Source organism: Sprattus sprattus, assembly GCF_963457725.1.
Source record: "Sprattus sprattus genome assembly, chromosome: 20".
In the NCBI taxonomy this organism is placed as follows: Eukaryota; Metazoa; Chordata; class Actinopteri; order Clupeiformes; family Clupeidae; genus Sprattus; species Sprattus sprattus.
In genome coordinates this window covers 2,837,333-2,854,471 of record NC_137918.1, presented here as the reverse complement: position 1 = coordinate 2,854,471, position 17,139 = coordinate 2,837,333, and the positions used below count along the sequence as shown (strand labels likewise).

The 17,139-nt window shown below is 45.0% G+C and overlaps 2 protein-coding genes across 2 annotated transcripts; one reads left to right on the top strand and one right to left on the bottom strand.

Annotated features, from left to right (window-relative positions):
- Nucleotides 1-454: 454 nt before the first annotated feature.
- On the top strand, nucleotides 455-4,644 carry rftn1a (raftlin, lipid raft linker 1a; the record flags this gene model as incomplete). The annotated part of the gene is made up of 9 exons (XM_080858715.1): nucleotides 455-602; nucleotides 973-1,156; nucleotides 1,455-1,551; nucleotides 2,377-2,647; nucleotides 2,941-3,144; nucleotides 3,430-3,536; nucleotides 4,056-4,159; nucleotides 4,308-4,383; nucleotides 4,639-4,644. 9 exons carry the CDS (start codon nucleotides 455-457, stop codon nucleotides 4,642-4,644), a joined length of 1,197 nt encoding a protein of 398 aa, XP_080714841.1.
- Nucleotides 4,645-6,459: 1,815 nt separating this feature from the next.
- Nucleotides 6,460-16,024, bottom strand: oxnad1 (oxidoreductase NAD-binding domain containing 1). Its single transcript, XM_080859532.1, has 8 exons — nucleotides 15,943-16,024; nucleotides 15,388-15,567; nucleotides 14,913-14,976; nucleotides 11,281-11,387; nucleotides 9,035-9,176; nucleotides 7,777-8,025; nucleotides 7,324-7,432; nucleotides 6,460-7,113 (listed from the first exon to the last, which is right to left on the bottom strand). The coding sequence occupies exons 2-8, from the start codon at nucleotides 15,489-15,491 to the stop codon at nucleotides 6,959-6,961; spliced, it is 930 nt and encodes a 309-aa protein (XP_080715658.1). The 5' UTR covers nucleotides 15,492-15,567; nucleotides 15,943-16,024; the 3' UTR covers nucleotides 6,460-6,958.
- Between the last annotated feature and the right edge of the window lie 1,115 nt (nucleotides 16,025-17,139).

The window sequence follows — 17,139 nt, the reverse complement described above, 5'->3', positions numbered from 1 at the left end:
AGTGTGAGTGTGAGTGTGTGTGATGAAATTGATTCTCCAAGCTGGTATGGGGGACTGAAGCTTGTCAGTTCACACCTGGCACAGTGTAATGGGTAGTGCACTCTGATCTAAACCTAAATGATCTAAATGTAGCCTACATGCAGACTGATGTGCCTGTGTCTGTCTGTAAAAGGTGTCTGTGTGTGTGTCTGTCTGTCTGTAAAAGGTGTGTGTGTGTGGGTGTCTGTCTGTCTGTAAAAGGTGTGTGTGGTGGTGGTAGGGGTGGGGTACATGTGAATGTTTTGGAAGGCTGTGTTTTCATTTGCAGTATAATATGATCATGACTTTGCCTTCATAGACAACTTGTAAAAAAAAGTTGCGCTCTCTCTCTCTCTCTCTCTCTCTCTCTCTCTCTCTCTCTCTCTCTCTCTCTCTCTCTCTCTCTCACTCACTCGCTCACCCTCTCCTCAGAGGAATGGGCTGCAGTCTGCCCAAGGTGAGCGGTTCTGGTGATGTCACCAGCCCAGGCAGAATCCACTCCACAGTGAGAAAGGCACAGATATATACCCAGGGGGGCATGGCCTACACATACCACTTCCTGGACTTCCTGTTGGGAAAGGACGGTAGGGTTTTTGAACACACACACACACACACTGATATCATACACTAACCTATAGTATATTTACATAGTTTTGTGTTATGTATACTGTGGACACCAGAGTATGAAGCAAAGGAAGATGGAAAATGAACTAAAATCTCACACTCACACTCACACCCACACACACACACACATGCTCACCTTAGAGAGTGTGAAAGGTGGAAAACCTGGGATACTTCTGGAAGGTTCTCACACCTTTAATCATCTCTCTTTTACTGTTCATGACTATCTTTCTTTCTCTCTCTCATTCGTCCCCTGTCCCCCCCCCCCCCCCCCCCCCAACACACCCTCCCTTCCTCCCTCCCTCCCTCTTTATCCATCCCTCTCTCTCTCAGAGGTAGGGGTGTCTTCTCTGTTGTGTCTGTCTTCAGTGAGGGAGTTACCTGTGAGGGTGAGGGAGTGGTGTGGGCGGGGCTATGAGCTGGTAGCTGTTCACCCATTCGTCCATCCTTGCAGCCCAGAGTCCGCCAGCATGTACCGCAGCCTCCACAGGGCTGTGCTCATCAAAGAGGCAAACCGGTACACACATGCACACTCACTTACACACACACATATACATGCACACACTCACACATATACATGCACACACACACATACACACACACACACACACACACACACACTCATGCTCACACACTCATGCTCACTCATGTAGTCGGTCTTGAAGCCTTCACGCTTGCTACACACACACACACACACACACACACACACACACACCCCCACACACACACACACATGGATTTGTGTCTCTGGACCTTTGTTTGATGTTGCGATGATGAGCGTCATGCGTGACCCTTTGTTTTGGTTTCTACGGCAGATCTGAGAAGAGGCTGGAGTGTTGCTTGGAGACAGATGTGTGCTTCTGTGGCCATCAGGTCCCCAACCCAGAAGTGATCCAGAACTACATGAAAAAGGTCTTTCTCATCTCATGTCATCCTAGTTTCTTGATTGAGAAACATGGAACCCTGTCATTTGTGCATGTCATTTCTTTGTGCACTTTGCTATTAAGCACTTTTAGCTGCAGCGTTCTGTATGAAAGGTTCTATACAAATAAAGCTTTTTATTATTATTTAGGAGTATTATTGTTATTATTATTTGTGTTGACACCACAAGTTGACTCCATCATAATGAAGACATTTTTTAGCCGATGGCCTGTGTTTCTCCCTAGGTCTTTAAAGTTACAGTTTGTGGGTTATTCTAGGTATTAAAGTACGACTATGCAACACTTTTTGAGATATGGTTTTATAGGCAACTAGTTTTGGTACAATCCTCAAATTCTTTTTGATAGCATATGGTCATGTGAAGGACAGATAAACACCTGTGTCTTTTCCACTAGCCATCCAGGATATGCCCTATTTAGTTCTGTGTTCCGGGCTGGAATATACCTTGCGAAAATGAAAAAAAAAAGCTTTCACATACTGCCAAAAGACACCAGTTAGTGTGTTTGGAAGCTTCTATCAGTGTCAACTGGGCTGTTGGTGGTGTCTGCAAGGTTTTTGCATGCTTTTAGTTAGCTTACTTAGTTCTCTTATAGTTATGGTGTTAATGGTGGGTGTTTTTTCTTTTGGTTCTGGTGTTAATGGTGGATGTGTTTTCTTGTGGTTCTGGTGTTAATGGTGGATGTGTTTTCTTATAGTCATGGTGTATGTAGTTTCTCGTGGTTCTGGTGTTAATGGTGAAGGTATTTTCTTATAGTCATGGTGGATGTGGTTTCTTGTGGTTCTGTGGGGGGGCTGTAGGTGCAGGACCTTGCAGATAAGGGTCTAGATCTGGTGGGGCTCTTGCAGCAGCCAGGGGGCGGACCCTACTTCCCTGGTCACTGGGACCCTGAGGAACTGTCCTCTCTTCACTCCTCCCCCTCTCCCATACACAGCCAATCAGAGCTCATTCAGCCGCAAGCCAACCAAATAGAGACCACATCACCAGACATGAGCCCGCCCAACACGACTCGGGCAGAGATGGAGCTGAGGCGTCCATCTGAACAGGAGAGTTACAAACCGGAGCAGGGAGGTGTGGAGATGAGCGACCCTTCAGACCTTAGCAACGGGCAACACACACACAACACACCGCCTGCTCAGGAAAACCACACACACGACACACACATGCACACACTCAACAATAACAATGAGCTCCTGAAAAGGCCAGAAGACTGCGACCAAACTGCACAGACTCAGAATCGTAAGTGTGTGCAGGTACACTACATCACTACAAGTGTGTGTGTGTCACTGTGTGGTGTATCATGTAGTGTGTGTATGCGAGTTAGAGAACAGCTACTCATATTCACACATTGTGTGTGTTTGTAGGAGTGCAGCTCTTTGCATTGTATAAGCACACAAAGAATCTGATTGGCTCTCAGAGGTACTACTCAGTCAAGATTCCACTGCAGCTACAATGGGAGGCGGGGCTTGTGACAGGAGTCAACGCCCATTGGCTGGATCACATGAACCAACACTTCCTCAACGGGGCCATCCTGAGTGATGGATTCCTCTGCCTCACAGAAGACTCAGGCAAACACTCTATCAGATATAAACAGACACACACACACACACACTCTCATGAACTTCTAAACAGACACACACACACACACTCTCATGAACTTCTAAAAAGACATACAGTACACACACACGCTCATGAACTTCTAAACAGACATACACACACACACACACTCTCATGAACTTATAAACAGACATACACACATCAGATGTGTGTTTGAAACAGGAGTGATCCCTGTCTGGAACTTCAGAGATGATGAATTTAACCCCATCTCTGTCCCTCTCTTTCCCCCTCTCTAGCGCCCTCTGTTGTTGAGGGGGTGTTCATTTTCCAGGCCTCCCTGGACAACACCCTGGAAACCACATCCTATGATGCCATAGTGGTGGAGCAGTGGACTGTTATTGATGTGAGTGTATGTGTGTGTGTGTGGTGGACAGTTATTGATGTGAGTGTTACTAACAACAATTACTTTAAAATAACCTCTACTGAGTCTTAAAGCCCCATTATGCAACAATTATACTTCAGGATTAGGGTTAGGATAAGTTTAACCTTAAAATAACAGCTTAAAAAAAATTGGGGCGCTACCATGACTTTTAATATGGAGAATCGCCTCCGTGCCATTGCAATACCAGGGTCCATAGGCATATAACTGCGTTCTGTAGTTTTGCCTGCTGCAGCCCGACAGCCTGACTTGTTTACCTTTCTGCCGATCTAGTAAGTATCTTATTTGCCGTCTTGCTTTGTCTTGTGTTGCACTTGCTTGATGTTTGACTGTGTAAGGACAGTCGTTGAGTAACTAGTTTGTCATAATGTCAAAGTCAGCACATTTCAAGAGATTTCGTTAGTTTTAGCTGCTAGCATACCGTTAGCGAATAGCTATTGATCCGTTGTGCTGCTTTAACAAAGTGTGTGTGTGTGTGTGTAGGGCGTAGCGGTGAAGGCTGACTACACACCACTCCTGCTGTCTTTGGCTCCATATGGCTGGAGGCTTATGTGTGTGCTGCCTACACCCCTGATCCACACTAACAGGTAAACCAACACTCACACACACAGTCTCTAGCCTCATTAGGACTACTAAACCCAGGTCTAAAACTGGTCACACACACACTGGTTTTAGACCTGTACTACCCCAGAACCAGCTGAATCTCGGCTAACCCCTGTGTGTTCTGTCTCCTAGCGACGGCAGTCTGGCCACCAAGCAGATCCTCTTCCTGCAGAGGCCCAAGCAGCTACGCAGGAGGAGGGAGCGGAGGGTGAGTGACCGATCCGGCCCAAGCGGCGACTGTTACCATGACGTCATGAACACTCTGATTTATTGCAGTTACCACGGCGGTTGCTCAACGTCGAAAAACACAGCACAGATCAGTTCCAGAGTGAATCTTTGTCATAACTGAACTCATGTTGCTCTGTGGAAGCTTGTGAAGTGTGTGTGTGCAGAATCTGAGGTCTCGAGGGGAATCTGCACACACCTCAATCTAAATTTACTCTTTCCTCATCCCTATTCTTAGGGCTAATATTAGCTTCACAGAACAATGAGAAGGAGAGGATCTGAGGTTCGTGCTGACCGAAACTGTGTATGTGTGTATGTGTGTGTGTGTGTGTGTGTGTGTGTTGCAGAGGCTGCACTTCAGAGGGTTGAACAAGACAAAGAGAAACTTGCATAACTGCGGAACAGAAGATGCTGTAGCGGGATGGGCATTACGTCCCGAGAGAGAGGAGGAGGAGGAGGAAGAGCAGCAGGAGGAGGAAGCAGACAGGGAAGGAGAGATAGAGGAGAAGGAGAGAGATTACAGAGAAGCAGAGGTGGAGGACAAGATTGATGACAGAAAGGAAGTGATGAAAGAGGATGAGAGCAAACAGAGTGCAAAGAGTGGCCAATCAGAACCTCTGGAGGAAAGAGCAGAGGGCGGGGCTACATGGAAAAATCAGGAAGTAGTGGGCCAGTCGGATGAGGGCACCAATCAGGATGGTCAGAGTGGAGAGGTGGAGCTTAAACAGGAAGAGGAAAAGGAAGTGGAAGTGAGACAGTGTGCCAGGCATCCTCTGTTCTCCGGGGTCTGTTGATACGAGTGACGTCATGCCTGCTGCCATCTCACGAGTGACACCCCTTCCTCTCAGGAGTGGCACCCCTCCATTTCACGAGTGACACTCCTCCATCATGCCTGCCGCCATCTCACTGGGCCAAATGGATCCTCAGCACCAATCTCACTAGGGGTCAGTCTGGAGACCACACGTATGTGAGTATGTACATGAGTACATGCGTGTCATTTTGAATACATGCGTGTCATTTTAAATCATCATATCATTCCCACTTATCTCAAAAACACATCCCCAACAAGGCACCATCCCTCACCTCTGCATCTCAAGGCCTTTCTGGCCGAAGACTCTCAGCACTCCTTTGAGCCCCACCACCAGGACTCTCAGCACTCCTTTGAGCCCCATCACCAGGACTCTCAGCACTCCTTTGAGCCCCATCACCAGGACTCTCAGCACTCCTTTGAGCCCCATCACCAGGACTCTCAGCACTCCTTTGAGCCCCATCATCAGGACTCTGAGCACTCCTTTGAGCCCCACCGAGGCCTTTGGGAAGGGTTAGAAAGGCCAAATGCTTGCGGTCCCTCCCATATTTTGTCCAAGTTTCACCGTGGTTGTATCCAGACAGGGGTTCTTCTAGAGCAGGGGTGTCAAACTCAAATACACAGAGGGCCGAAATAAAAAAAATGGGTGTAAGTCGAGGGCCGGACAGTGGAGCAAGCGTTCCCTAATTTGACCCATGCTACCAACGCGGGGACAGAGCATTGTGGGACTTGCAGTATTTGTGGTGTGTTAGACATACCAGCGGCTGCGGCAGAAAAGCTCTGATAGATAATTAGATGGATACTTTATTAATCCATAGGGAAAATTAGGTTAACCAAATAAAATTTCACTGTTGCTCATTCAAATCAATGGAACTTTTTGCAACATTCTGAGGAGCTGGCGGGCCAGATTAAATGGCTTGTCGGGCCTGATTAGGCCCGCAGGCCTTGAGTTTGACACGTGTTCTAGAGTAACTGCCATCGTTAGATGATAGATAAGCATTTTGAATTATCTCGCTCTCGCTTCTCTCTTGTTTGTTTGCTCTCTCTCTCTCTCGCTCTCTCTCTCTCTCACATTGCTCATCAGTGCTTTTGGGTAATGCAGTCAAGCTAACTTAATGTACGTCTGGCTATGCAACTAATCAACTAAAAATACAAACACTGTTTATAATACCATCCTAACTACAGATTGCATGTATATATAGAAAATGTGTGTTCTTGCTTATTCAAGACAGAGAAAATATCCCACAATGTTCTTGTATTTAAAAACTCAACTTCATCGTTCACATTACAGCAATGTTTCATAAATACTTAACTCTCAACTCTTTTTCACACTATTCATAAGTACAAATGTACAAACAGCATTGAGCTGCGCAATGGACCTGCAAGGATACTCTCCTAATGTACCATGAAATAAAAAAACTGATATTAAAAGCTGTTTGGCGAGGTCTCTTCTGGTTTGACAGTCTTAGTTTAAAACACCCTCTACAAGCTGTAAAGTTCAAATGCAAATTAAAAAAAGTGTTCAACCTGTGCGTCAAGATGGGGACTATTTTCGGGCCCGAAAATCTCGGGACATGTCCTTCCACAGAGGGTTTCCGTGGCAACAAAGTGTTTTTTGGGGCATGGCCTAAAGCCAGCGAGGCAGTTGGTGGGTTGGGTTCTGTCCCAGACTGGCAGCAAAGTCTGGGCCGGATCGTAGCCAGACGTGGGCCTGGTCGTAGCTAGACGTGGGCCGGGTCTAGGCAAGGGTTTACCACCACTTCTCGTACCGGATGCGGTCCTCGGACAGGCCCAGGGAGCGCAGCAGGGCGGAGAGGCCCTCGATCATGGGAGGGGGACCACACAGGAAACACAGCGTGCGCTCGCTCACACACTCCTCCAGCTGAGCCTCTGATATCCGCCCTTCTGAACACACACACACACACACACACACACACACGGGGCACACACAAACACACAAAGTAACTAAAACAAACCATCAATTCAAGTGCATGTATCAAATGCCATTACAATCACACATTGTGTATCAAACACAAGCACTGGATAAACTGATTAAATGTTCCATGCATTTGTGTGTGTGTGTGTGTGTGTGTGTGTGTGTGTGTGTGTACATACGTCTGGTATAAGGCTGGAGCTCCTGCTCAATGTCTCCTGTCGGCTGTGTGATGTTAAATTTGCAGGAGAACTTCTCAGGAAACTCCTTACACACTGCTGTGATGGTGCTCTGGACATAAACGCACACACACACACATTTTAAATCATCATTCACAATTATTCTTAAATGTCTATCTACATGTGCGTCCTCTCTCACACACTCACACACACACCTCAAACAGGCACGCACGCACACACACACACCTTTTTACATATGCATCCTCTCACACACACACACACACACACACACACACACACCTCTCACACACTTATGCACACATGCAGACACACACACCTAACACATACTCATGCAGACACACACACCTAACACCCATATACACACTTGCCAATTTACATGATCATTGTTTTAAAAAAGCCCATTTCTCTCAAACACGGATACACACACACACACACCTTAAAGAGCAGGTCTTGTGTGTTCTTGGCGCTGTACAGGAGGCGTGTGTAGCCTGGTGTGTACGTCTGGCTGCTGGTGTGTGTGTGTGCATGCCGCAGCAGGTCAGCTGCATGGAGGAAGATGGAATACAGGGGGTTGATACCCACGCCCCCGGCAACCAGGAGCAGGTCAACAGGGCTGTCGTCAGGGGTGGGGTCAAAGTAGAAGTCCCCGCCCACTCTCACATCAACACGAGAGTCCAGAGTACACTGCGGGAGAGGAACGGTGAATTAACACAAACACACACACTTTATCAGAGGAGAGATAATACACACACACTTGATCAGAGAAGAATTAACACACACACACACACTTAATCAGAGGAGAATTAACACACACACACACACTTTATCCGAGGAGAATTGGCACACACCCACACTTTATCAGATGAGAATAATACACACACACACACACACTTTATCAGGGAGGATTAATACACACACACACACTTTATCAGGGAGAATGAACACACACACACACACACACACACACACACACACTTCATCAGAGGAGAATTAATACACATGCACACACACACACACACACAAAACACACACACTTTATCAGTGGAGAATTAATACACACATACACACACACTATCAGTGGAGAATTAATACACGCACACTTCATCAGAGGAGAGTGAATGAACACACACACACACACACATTATTCGGAAGAGAATTAACACACACACACACACACACACACACACACACACACACACACACACACACACACACACTTCATCAGAGGAGAATTAATACACATGCACACACACACACACACAAACACACACACTTTATCAGTGGAGAATTAATACACACATACACACACACTATCAGTGGAGAATTAATACACGCACACTTCATCAGAGGAGAGTGAATGAACACACACACACACACATTATTCGGAAGAGAATTAACACACACACACACACATTATTCGGAAGAGAATTAACACACACACACACACACATTATTCGGAAGAGAATTAACACACACCCACACACACACACACACACACACACACATACACACACACACACACACACACTTTATCAGAGGGGACAATTAATACACACACACTTACACACTTTATCAATGGATAAAATGCATATACACACACATTCAACAAATCAGTGATGCAGGGTTGCATTGTAGTCTCATATACACACACACACACACACACACACACACACACACACACATACACACTAACCGTGGTGTGCACCCAGTGTGCGGGGGGGTGTTTGGCGTATTTAACGGCCAGCTCGATCACACCCTCCCTCTGGAGCAGCCCGGGGGCTGAGCACATTGAGAAACCGCCCACTTTCTCCATCCCAGGAATGAAGAAATCTACCCTGTAGAGGAACCACAGAGGAGAGAGGAACTACATGAACCTGCTGCCCACGACACAGAGGACACAGAGGAGAGAGGAACTATATGAACCTGCTGCCCACGACACAGAGGACACATAGGAGAGAGGAAATATATGAACCTGCTGCCGAGGACACAGAGGCGAGAGGAACTATATGAACCTGATGCTGAGGACACAGAGGCGAGAGGAACTACACGAACCTGCTGCCCACGACACAGAGGACAGAGGAGAGAGGAACTACATGAACCTGCTGCTGAGGACACAGAGGCGAGAGGAACTATATGAACCTGCTGCAGAGGACACAGAGGAGAGAAGAACTATATGAGCCTGCTGTCGATGTGACAGAGGAGAGAGGAACAACATGAACCTGCTGCAGAGGACACAGAGGAGAAAGGAACTTTATGAGCCTGCTGTCGATGTGACAGAGGAGAGAGGAACAACATGAACCTGCTGCAGAGGACACAGACGAGAGAGGAACTATATGAACCTGCTGCAGAGGACACAGAGGAGAGAGGAACTATATGAACCTGCTGCTGAGGAAACAGAGGCGAGAAGAACTACATGAACCTGCTGCCCACGACACAGAGGACACAGAGGAGAGAGGAACTACATGAACCTGCTGCTGAGGCCACAGAGGCGAGAGGAAATATATGAACCTGCTGCAGAGGACACAGAGGAGAGAGGAGCTACATGAACCTGCTGTCAATGTGACAGAGGAGAGAGGAACAACATGAACCTGCTGAAGAGGACACAGAGGAGAGAGGAACTATATGAACCTGCTGCAGAGGACACAGAGGAGAAAGGAACTGTATGAGCCTGCTGTCGATGTGACAGAGGAGAGAGGAAAAACATGAACCTGCTGCAGAGGACACAGAGGAGAAAGGAACTATATGAACCTGCTGCAGAGGACACAGAGGAGAGAGGAACTATATGAACCTGCTGCAGAGGACACAGAGGAGAGAGGAACTATATGAACCTGCTGTCGATGTGACAGAGGAGAGAGGAACAACATGAACCTGCTGCAGAGGACACAGAGGAGAAAGGAACTTTATGAGCCTGCTGTCGATGTGACAGAGGAGAGAGGAACAACATGAACCTGCTGCAGAGGACACAGACGAGAGAGGAACTATATGAACCTGCTGCAGAGGACACAGAGGAGAGAAGAACTATATGAACCTGCTGTCGATGTGACAGAGGAGAGAGGAACAACATGAACATGCTGCAGAGGACACAGAGGAGAGAGGAACTATATGAACCTGCTGCAGAGGACACAGAGGAGAGAGGAACTATATGAACCTGCTGCAGAGGACACAGAGGAGAGAGGAACTACATGAACCTGCTGCCGTGGACACAGAGGACACAGAGGAGAGAGGAACTACACAAACCTAACAAAAGACAAGGGTCAGGGCAACACACACACACACACACACACACCACACACACCACACAAAACAACACGACAAACACACAGGCTGGAAACATCTAAACTTCATTTACACCAATATGAATAAAACATAGTCATGCTCAATCCACATTTCGCGCACACACTCATACAAACACACAAACAAACCATGCAACCCACAACAGCTTTGGTGAATCTGTTCAAAACCCCTTACATACAGCACAGTCGCTACACGTCACTAGCAGAGAATGAGCTGTACACCAACCAAAGCATTTTATTGTGGAGTTCTTTTCAAAAAGGCTTTTCAGGTCCTGACTTCAACAAAGGTCCAGTCTTAAAAGGCCTTGAGGTGACCCTTAAATAATCTTACAATTCTATGACCTTCGTCATTTAGATCTCCTGACAAAGCATCCCATTCTCTACAGCTTCTAGAAAATGGGAACGAGAAATAAGAGACAGCAGAAATAGTGAAGCATAAGCCTGTTGGTGGTGTTAAAAAAAAAAACTTCCTGACAAAGACAGACGGCTTTCAAAAGCCTCTCAGTTTGGAGACTAGGAGGGTGTGTGCCCTGCTGTCAGCACGGTCACAGAAAATAAACAGCAGGTCCCACATCATTGAGGGCAGGAGGAAGACAGAGTTTGTAGTCACATGTCAAAGGTCAAAGAGGAAAGGTCATGTCCTCACCACTGTCCAGCTCTGAAGCTGAAGTTGGGGTGAGACACCTCCAGACGCAGTCTTCTGACGGACTCAGTCTCATCGATGATCCCACACACACGCGCAGGGAAGATGTCCTGTGGACACAGTGATGACATCATCAACTAGTGACCGTTCCTGAGCAGAGAATTGGTTGAGTGTCTCTCACAATCAGTCTTCAGTTTTAGTCTAATATCCCTTCTTTTAAGGTTTACTTCTCTTATCCATTTCTTCTGTTGCTGGCCACCCTATCTATACCAGTAGTTAAAATAAATACTCTTTTATGAGCAATTTATCTCATTTTGCCCTCTACTGGTTGAAAAGGTCCATTGCACACTTTTCCTCCTCCACTACCTTAATTTGTGTTTCCCCGCCAAACCTTCAGAACACAGTCACTAGCAGGGGCGGACTGGGGGGAAAAAGTGGCCCGGGAGTTACTGTCAGACCGGCCCACTCAATACACGGTGCGCGGCCCACTAAGTACACAGCGCGCTGCCCACTCAGTACACACCGCATTGCCCACTCAATGGATCGCACGTATCGGTCAGTGGCCTACTGGGAAAAATACCCATAGACTTAACCATATTTTGGTTGATTACAAAGAAATTACATCATATATGCTTGTTTTTTAATAACATTTGGATCCACCAATTTGCCTGGATGGACACATGGAATTAAATGATACTGGCTATTGTAACACTCCAAGGTAGGTATAGTTTGCAAGATGAATAGTATCAGATCAGATCAGATGGTTATCAGATCAGATGGTTATACGTATAACTACAAAGCCTATTGGTTAGTACACTCAAAGCGTATTAGATAAATATACTTGAAATTAGTGCTGTCAAACTATTACAATATTTAATCGCAATTTTTTGTCCATTATAAATGTCCCTTCATTTATTTTGTATCCATTTATCCATGTTTTATTCCAGAATCATCTATCTAGATAACATAAGTGTTGTGAAACGCAAGCTTTACTTGGCCAATTCAACACCTTTAGATAACATATTAACAATCTATATAACATATTAACATTGTTTATAATGTAAGTGTTGGTGTAACACAGTGATTTTAGCATAACAAACTAGCTGGTTAACTTATTTGACACAAGTTACAGTATTAGAAATGATAAGATTGCCCTATTTACAACTACCACCATGGATAGCTTGCTCATCGATTGTAAGCAAGTGACTACGGCTAACATGTTAAAATAGATAATCTCGATGTTGACAACAGCTTGCTTATTTTACCAGATCATAACCGTCTCAATTTAAGACATACCGTTAGCTAGGCTTGCTGTAGGGAACGTTACCTCATCTGTGAATAGCAAGCTAACATTTGTCAAGGTCAACGCCACATCTTACCTTATCACTGTCACCAGTCAGTGGTTTTCCAAATAAAATGTAGGCTAGAGTTGACATTTAATAACACCTAAAACTAAATCAGACTGACGGAAGAGATTGACAGAGGGTCCGTGTATCTTCTGGCCAACCGATTTTCGTTTTAAAACCAGGACATGGAAAACGGACAACGAGCCGTCTCCCGTCTAGGAGTCGGAAAATGGGAAACGAGGAACGAACCTATTTCCCATTTCCCATTTATTTTCCAAACGGGGAACGGGTCGTTTTCTGTGGTTCGTGTGCGTGGTTATGAATGGAAATTCGGGTAAATAAAAACAGGGGCAATTTTCCATCACTGATTTTGCATTAATATGACCCGGAACTTGATGTCTTTTGTCAGTGTCTGTTAATCATGGCTACCGTTGATGAAGTTGTAAGCAACAAGTGTCCGACCGAGAATAGTAGGCTACACCATCAGCGGACTGGCCCCGAGCTGCAAGACCCCTGTCTCCATCCTCCACAGGCACCAGGATGTGAAGATAATGTGTCCGAGGACAGTGCACCATCAGCTGACTGGCCCGAGCTTCTAGGCCCTTGTTTTCATCCTCCACAGGCACCGGGATGTAAAAATATGTGTCCGAGGACAGAGCACCATCCACGGACTCTCTACGAGCTTCCAGGCCCTTGTTTTCAACCTCCACAGGCACCGGGATGTTAGAAATATGTGTCCGCCAAAGATGCACCATCAACTGACTCTCTACGAGCGTCTAGGCCCTTGTCACAGAACCAGTCCCGGGTCATATTAATGCAAAATCAGTGATGGAAAATTGCCCCTGTTTTTATTTACCCGAATTTCCATTCATAACCACGCACACGAACCACAGAAAACGTTCGAAACGTTTTGAAATCGGAAATCGGAAATGGGAAATAGGTTCGTTCCTCGTTTCCCATTTTTCGACTCCGAGACGGGAGACGGAAGACGGCTCGTTATCCGTTTTCCATTTCCTGGTTTTAAAACGAAAATCGGTTGGCCAGAAGATACACGGACCACAGAGGCAGCAGCAAGCTGTGCCTCATCCGTGTTAAGGGCTAGGGCTGACTGCACACGTCAATACGGTTGCGTGTCCTGGCTGGGCTTGTAAGAATCCCAGAATCCTCTAGGCCTACCTCAATCGGCACAGCTGAGAACACTTCGGCTGTGTAAGAACCAATTTTCAGGTGTTCATTAATAACATAGAGATATCAAAGTCTGTAAAACACATTTAAGAAGTAACGTAAAAAAAATAAAAATTTAAAAAAAATCGAAAAATAGTCACCATAGGTGTGAAGACAGATTGTAAGTAGGAGTATAAAATTCAGTCAGTGCTTCCTAATTCATGGATGTCTTAGAGAAAACTAGATTAATGTTGTCTCCAGAAGCTATGAAATATATTATACTGATATGCGCTGCGAGTGGGCCTGATGGCGGTGGGCCGGTTGATGATTATGATGGGCTGGTATATTGGGCCATCGGCCCACCGGGGATATCCCCGGTATTCCCGATGGCCAGTCCGCCCCTGGTCACTAGTATGTCAGCGATGCAGAATGACTGACCATAAAAACCAAATCTTCAACACCAAGAAACACTTATATAAATGAATATGCTTTAAGGCTATTCTCATATTTTATTTCACAACGACTACTGATCTTTGTGCTATATAGAGAGTATCTAACGACTGACAACACACAGTGGAAACAACAATGTGACTATAATACATACTATACAGCATCTCATCAACTACAATATGTCCCTCATTAGTTTGAGAGGCAGACAGAGCATAAACCCAGTCTGTGGTCACCCATTAGTATATGTGCCAAGGTGTTCGGCCATCTCTGACATAATAAGGGGGGATTTCTAGACATCTGCAAGTTGGCTTTTAGGCAAACAAGAACATATCTGTTTAGGCTAAATATGGGTCAGATAATGACCTTAGAGTCATAAAATCAAGAACACATCGCAAGGAAACATGCAGAATTGTTTTCTTCATTTTTAAATCCTTTGCAATAAAAAAAAATAAAGAGATTACTTAAAATTAAGAGTCTGCTGTGAGATGGTAGATGTCTATACAGCTGTTATAGGACAGCCCACAGCTAGAGAAACACTATGCTAGTGGTTTGGTGCAGGCTAGAGACTTAAACAGCTTCTTACCAAGCCTGACAAAACAACCATATCCAAAAATGTCCAAATCAAAACACAGTGTGTGTGCGCTTGTCTTTGGTAGGACGCATTTCTACACCCACCATTTGTCTGAAGTTACTGGCCGTTCTATCCAGGTGGTCCGCTCGACCTGGTATTGCCATTTGTCTCCAACAAACACAAAATAATCATAACATCAACTACAGAAAGATGTTAAATAGGACACAAAGTACAAACAAGACAGGACTTGAGTCAACGTCTTGGAAATAGGTGAGCTTTTAACCCCTGTAGCCCTACGTCCACAAATTGATTTGATTCACGTAATTCCAACGTTTATGCAACGTTAATCATGCAGTTATCGAAACGGCAAACTGTCACACACATCCTACATATCAGTTAATCAAAAACTAACTAACATAAAATGTTGGGCACACACAAAAAGTCATGAATGTCACAACTTTGGCTAAGTTGCTTACCAAATGATTTAGCCACTACACAAACGGTCCCAGCTCGTAGCGTACAACGTCTCTATACTAACCTAGACACCGAAAACAAAAGGTACATTCCAGATGGGCTCACCTTGTGAAAGGGCAGGAGCACAATGTGCCGGGTCGAAGAAACCCCGCTATTCCAGAAGAGAGGACGTTTCTGGCGGCCGTGTTCAGTAAAGGAGCAGCTCTCATTTCGTCTCCCTATGATAACTAACGTTACCGGTATATCTGTCGATGTAAACCGTCTGCGAAGGGGAGTGAGGGCATCCTGTAGGCATAATGAAGATGAATTATCGGTAGAAAAATAACGTGAACCCTTAAATTACGTAGTTAACGTTCGATCCTTAACTCGCAATCATCATACCCAACTGTTAACACTACAGCCTGAACTTTGGCAAATGAGCACAATAGTTCTTTCGCGTTGATGTTTAACTTCCATTACCCAACTTTGTAAACTAGTTCCGGGCAGTTTTTCTCGGAAAGTGCCCATTCATCTGGTTTATTTACCTGCAGATCTGTCAGTTGACCAGCTAGCAATAGCTAAATTCAGCACTAAACACCTATGTCGCTATCAATTGTCCCTAACAGCAAGGCATCATACTACTGTCAAATATATTTATCTAACTGATTTCAACACACTCACCAATCAATATTAGGCTGCATTTAAATCATCTTGTTTCATAACTTCTGTCATGTGTGACATACACCGGTGTAGATGACCTTCGACTACGGAAATAGTCGTGTAGGATTTCATCATGGCAGACGTTCATCTTTTTATTTCAAAATAAAAGTTGAAACATACTCTTTATTTTTAAAATTATGGAATGACTGAAATTAAGGAAAATGCTCATTTAACATCTAAACGTTCTACCGAATATATACTTAACGTAGAAGTGGTAAAATACAAGCCTTTTTTAAACACAATGGGCCTATTTGTGTTGTTCAGCTGAAAAAGGTAATTCGTTTCTCCATATTAATTCTGGGAAATGACGCATCCAAAATTTTACCAACAAGAGAAAAGTTATTTGAACATCTAAATGAGTCATTCCACCAGTTTGAGATTAAGAGTTGAAAGCCTGGCTATAAAATGCAAATAGACTTGGCCTGCAATAATCACTCTGGGATTAATTTTGTGGCTGGGAAAACAGCAAATTGTGGAAGACGTGGATCTTCTAAAACAATGCGGTTTTTTTTTTTGCCACCCTCCAGTACAGTCCAGCTTTATGGGTAGCTCTTAAGGTTGTCGACTCCTACACGTGCACCCCAATTTCAACCACTGGACTTTGTAGATTTTTGGGGGTGATGTGATGTGTGTGTGGACTGTGGTGGCCTACCTCACAAGTGCATTTCCTTGGATGCTTAGTTTGGGGGACAACCTCTTTTACAAAGCACTTGTGTAGTGTAATGCAACATCCACTTAATTTGAATGTGTGGCTGGGAATACAACAAATTGTACACCCTTGCTATGGGGGTAAAATGTAACCCTCGTAACCATCATTTCTGTATCTGTATCTATATTTTCAAGTCATTTTAGAAAATATAGATACAGTATTGAGGAAGTAGTTTTGTCCCTCTTCTTTGGTGTTGTTTTAGACTGGACCGCCTATCACAGGCATGTTACACCCAGGGCCACCGCTACTTACACACAGGTCACACACTCTGAGTAGGGCACGAGTGCACCAAGACATAAAGACATAAAAAGAAATTAAAATAGATCATAGATCTACCTGTCAGACTACTACAGCAGTAAAACAACGTAGGCTATACAATCCATATATTAGCGAAATAATAACATGTGGTTCCCCCTCCTTTTTCTCTCTCTCTGGTTTGTTTTGATTGC